At 33.8% G+C, this 5,089-nt stretch overlaps 1 protein-coding gene across 1 annotated transcript; it reads right to left on the bottom strand.

Annotated features, from left to right (window-relative positions):
- Positions 1–2,665: 2,665 nt before the first annotated feature.
- Positions 2,666–4,764, bottom strand: LOC140765544 (pentatricopeptide repeat-containing protein DOT4, chloroplastic-like). The gene has a single exon (XM_073104685.1). It carries the CDS (start codon positions 4,718–4,720, stop codon positions 2,918–2,920), a length of 1,803 nt encoding a protein of 600 aa, XP_072960786.1. The 5' UTR covers positions 4,721–4,764; the 3' UTR covers positions 2,666–2,917.
- Positions 4,765–5,089: the final 325 nt, after the last annotated feature.

Below are 5,089 nucleotides of genomic sequence, written 5' to 3'. Positions count from 1 at the left end.
CTCTACTTAGATTAAAATAATTGAAGATTTGTTTTATGAGTTTAGCATCATAAATTCAATATCAGTGTTCACTCTGATTAAGCATTAAGAACTAATATTTCTTTCAATGCTGAATTGCACAAATCTTCTCCTTGTCAATCAATTAGCAAAATAAATAGATAGATGCAATGTTGAAAATTAATAAAGTTTTTGAAAACAATAGGAGTATTTTGGTAAAATTTTAGGAAAAATTTAATATACCATATTTCTCAAATCTTTGACAGAATATTAAAAAGAAAGCTGTCACATTATAGTTTCTTGAACAAATCACACAGCAAAAGAAAAAAAAAGGTATATTAACTAGAATACTTCCTATAAAATAATCTTAATTACATGTACTTTATAAGTATATCATATAAAAATAATCTCAAATTAATATAGCATCAGCTCCATCGTCTTCCTCAAATTTCATACCATTATTGTTGTCAATAGTATGATGAATTATATTTAAAGGTTTATCAATAGTTGTTCAAGATATATTTGGTCTTATCCACCTAATGTCATCATCAACATTAAGAGAACAGCCTCTACAATTTGCTCACTAATTAAACCACTTGCAAAAATATATGCTTTTTCATCATTGCCAATATCTTCCTCTTCATTAGTATCATTACAATTAAGTGAAGATTAATTAGATTTTGTCCTAATAACCACATGACAATCCTTATTAAACGGATCATATGCATAAAACACCTGCTCTGCTTGAGATGCCAATACTAAAAATATATTAGACAATTGTTGTTTAGTATTTGACAAATGTTTGAATTTGATAAGTATGAAACTATATTTATCTTCCTAAATTCCTTTACATTTGAACTTATTCTATTTGGATGGTACATCCACCTAATTGCATTTAAATAATACAATCTTATCTTTATCAAAATAAGTTTAATTCAAGAATTTCTCTCAAAATCCCTATAATCGGTAATGTTTTCCTCTGTTGAATTTCTCCTTGAATTTTTAGTATGGAATCTCAATTGGCTTGTCAAGTTGGACTAAGATACTTAGGTAGTTGCATCCCTAGACTCAAAAATACTATCAAAAGAGCTTCTATTGTACGCAACTTTGTGATTATATTTTAAGAATCTACAATGGCCAATATATGAGAATTTTTGGCTACGCTTCAAATATTAAGAACAAGTGCCCTTTTACATGATGGACATGTTAATCATTATTTAGTAGTCTATCCCCTAGAATAAAAATAAAAAATAACACCATTACTTTTGTTGATGTTAAAAATTAGTGGCATGAGATAAGCTTTGCTAAGTATTCTTGATTTTGATATGAGAATAATAGCCTCTAAATCCACTACTAATTCAAAATGCCACTATAAAGACGATAGTTTGATCTTTTTACTTGGTAAAATTTTATACATTAGGTGCAGGTTTTTTATACTATTGGACACTTGGGAGTTTTATATTTAATATTAAGAATTTTGGGATGTCTTAGAACTATTTTATTTTGGTATGATCACTTGGATAATTATAGATCTAAGTACATAATTTTAAAACATAGCATATATTTAACTCTTTTTGGATGGTTATGGATGTGTATATACTCCATAGGCAAATGATTTTCATTTAGATATATACTATATTATTCCTGAACTTGTTTTTATAGGATTATCTTTGTTATATAAATATTTTGTTGATACACACTAGAAAGTAATAATGCCTTTGATTGCACTATATTACTGAATATTTGAGTTTAGAATAACTATAGTGCCAAAAAATTTAAATATATAATAAAATTAAGTAATTACCATTAGCGGCATTTATGTAAATGCATTGGAATATAAAAAAAAAATTAAAAAATAGCTACATTGGCATTTATCACTAAATATTTACTAGCATTACAGAAAATGCCACTAGTTATTAACTGGCATTGTAAAAAGGCGACTAATTTTTATCGATATTTCTGCAAATGTCACTAAATATTTACTGGTTATTGTTAAAAATGTCATTAAATATTACTAGCATTTTGTTTGAGTGTCGGTGTAACCTAGATTGACAATTACAAATGTCACTAAAGATCAATAAATGCCAATATTGACAGCTCTTGCCGGTAGATATTAGATGCCGCTAAATATAACCAAAAAATGCTAATGTTGACCAACTTCGACATGCTTTTAAGCAACATTTGTCGAAATGCCAATATTGAGCTATAGTAACATTTTGGGTACTTTTATGACCATTTTTCAATGCAAATATAACCTGAATTTTCTGTAATAAGTCTAAATGCAGGATTCTATATGTCAATTTTCTTAGATTTTAACATAATTAATTATTTTCGAAGGTTGATTGATCACAATGTTCATGATCATATAACTTGAATTTCTCGTCGTTCTCTTTGTAATGGCATTTTTTGAATGCTAGCATAATCTGAATTACCTGTCATGCATCTAAATGCACGCCAATTTTGCTAGATTTGAAAACATAACCAGTTTTTTTCGAAGGCAACGTGATCATCTTTTCTCGTTGTTCTCTTTGTTAATCACCTTCACGCTTAAGAAGGCTTTGTATGCGACTCTGAATTTTTGTAGTATATAATAGCTTTGCTCAAAGGAATCAAAGAACAATGTGTACTTTAACAGAACAGAAGACATGCGAAGATTGGTGGAGGAACTCAATGTTAGCTTTCAAAAATTTCTCATTCTTACTACTGGAACGAAGTATACAGTATTTACCATTTGGGAGGACAGTATCCATTGGAGTGCTCCCAAAGTATGGCTAACCAATAAATCATAACCAACATTATGTTCAGCTGCTTGTCTCAATCATACTCTCTTTATACTTCTTCAAACTTTCTTCTTTCACTTCATTAGAAAAAGAAAATTCGTCATGTATTTTAATATAATTGTCAGAACCCATCTCTAAGTTTAGTTGCATAGCTCGATCCTACTCCATCCAGGCTCCTTAATCAGTCTTCTCTTGTTTAGAGAACTCCTAAAAGCAGTTGCCTCTTCCCATTTACCTATGCAGGTGTACACATTAGACATTAAGACATATTGTTCAGCTTCTAGTATCTCCTGCTTCAGTAGTTGCTTTGATATTAATTCTCCTAATTGACTGTTATGATGAGCTGTGCATGCGTTAAGCAGGGGAGCCCAAACCTGATTCTGCAATTTGATGGGCATCTGACAAATAAACTTTGAAGCAATATTTATTTGACCAGCTTTACTGAGAAGATCTACTATGCACATATAATGCTCAATTGTTGGATCAATACCGTAATCTGTCTGCATCCTCCTGAACCATTTCAGTCCTTCATCCACCAAACCAGAATGGCTACATGCTGATAAGATATTAGTTAAAACAATAGCATCTGGCTTGATTGCTTCTTTCTGCATTTCCTGGAAGAAAGAAAGAGCTTCTTTGCCTTCCCCGTGACATGCATATCCACTTATCATGGTACTCCAAACAGTCAAGTCTTTTGCAGGGATACCATCAAATATTTTTCTTGCTCGTTGTAAGCTTCCACATTTGCAGTACATGCGAATTAATCCAGTCTGAACTCGTAAATCTGATTCAAGTCTGTTTGCTACTATGTACTCTTCAACTTTTTCCCCGATTGCAACTGATCCAATGTCAGCACAGGCTGAAAGAATGACGGAAATGGTTGCTTCATTTGGTCTAACAGTTGAATTCAACAAATTTTGAAATAGTTCAAGTGCTTCTCGTGAATGACCACTGTTAACATATCCACTTATCAATGAAGTCCACAAGAAGACATTCTTCTCTGAAACTGAATCGAAAACCTTTCGAGCTGATATAATGTCTCCACATTTTGCATACAAATTTACTAATGATGTGGCAATATCTCCTTCATGACCAAAGCCACTTTGGATAACAAAAGCATGCAAACCGCGGGCTGTCCATAAACTTCCAGACTGCACACCAGCCAAGATGACATTTACTAATGCGATTGAGTCTAGCCTGTTTCCACCTCTGCGCATGCAGTTAAAGAGATCAAACACCTTCATGTAATCTCCTATTCTCAAATACCCGCATGCCATCGCAGTCCAAGTGACAATGGACTTTCCTTCCATGCCATCAAACAAAAGGCAAGCATCAACGATTAGGCCATAGCGGACAAACATGGAGAGGACCGAGTTACGAAATTGCAAATACGAATCAACTCCAACTTTTATCCCACAAGAATATACAGAGAGACCATGTCTTAAAGCCGAGACCGAACCCATGCAACCAGAGATGAGGCTTATATATGTACTACAGCTGGGCTGCACACCGGACCCACGCATCTCATTAAAAAGCCCCATCGATTTGTCGGCTTGAGCATCCTTAGAGTACGCAGAGATCATGCAATTCCAGGAGACCAGGCCTCTGTGGGGCATTTCAACAAACATCTGCCATGACTCTGAGAAACTAGAGCACTTGGAGTACATGTCCAGTAGGGAGGTCTGCACGAATGTGTTTCCTTGGAAGCCCAACAAGATGGCGTGAGCGTGGAGTTTCCTGCCGTCCCATACGGAGCCCAACTTGGCGCAGGCCTTGGCAACGAAGGGGAAAGTGAAGTCGTCGCCGTGAACTCCGGATCTCAGCATGGAGGAGTAGAGATGTAGGGACTCTGAGAACAACCCATTTCTTGTGGAAGACTGTATCATATGATTCCATGTCTGCAAAGATGTTAGTTTCGGGATTAGGTGGAAATGGGATGACATACGTTTTGGTTTCCACGAACATAGTTTTGTGTGTTTAGGCGTTGTCAATATCTAACGAGGGGGAAAGATAACAAACATAGTACCAAAAATTACTAACCAAAAGGCTCACAAACTGACAACTGTATGGGATTAAATTTTTTTTTTTTTTATAAAAAAATGATAAATTGGGTTTATTGTGTTTCGGGATAAATTACAATTTACTCCGTGATTACGCCTAAAATCGATATGCCTGCCTAAACAATTTGCCTCCCCATGTTCTAGACTAATGTGAAAAAATTGAACGGTTGTTAATAGAGTCATCAAATTATTATAATACTTACATGATATTAATTGTTTACATGTTTGAGCAACTATGAAATTTTTACCTAT

The sequence above is a fragment of the Typha angustifolia genome, chromosome 8 (genome assembly GCF_048772165.1).
Source record: "Typha angustifolia cultivar Huaian chromosome 8, ASM4877216v1, whole genome shotgun sequence".
Lineage (NCBI taxonomy): Eukaryota > Viridiplantae > Streptophyta > Magnoliopsida > Poales > Typhaceae > Typha > Typha angustifolia.
The sequence above is the reverse complement of the archived record's forward strand: the minus strand, read 5'-3'. Positions and strand labels throughout refer to the sequence as shown.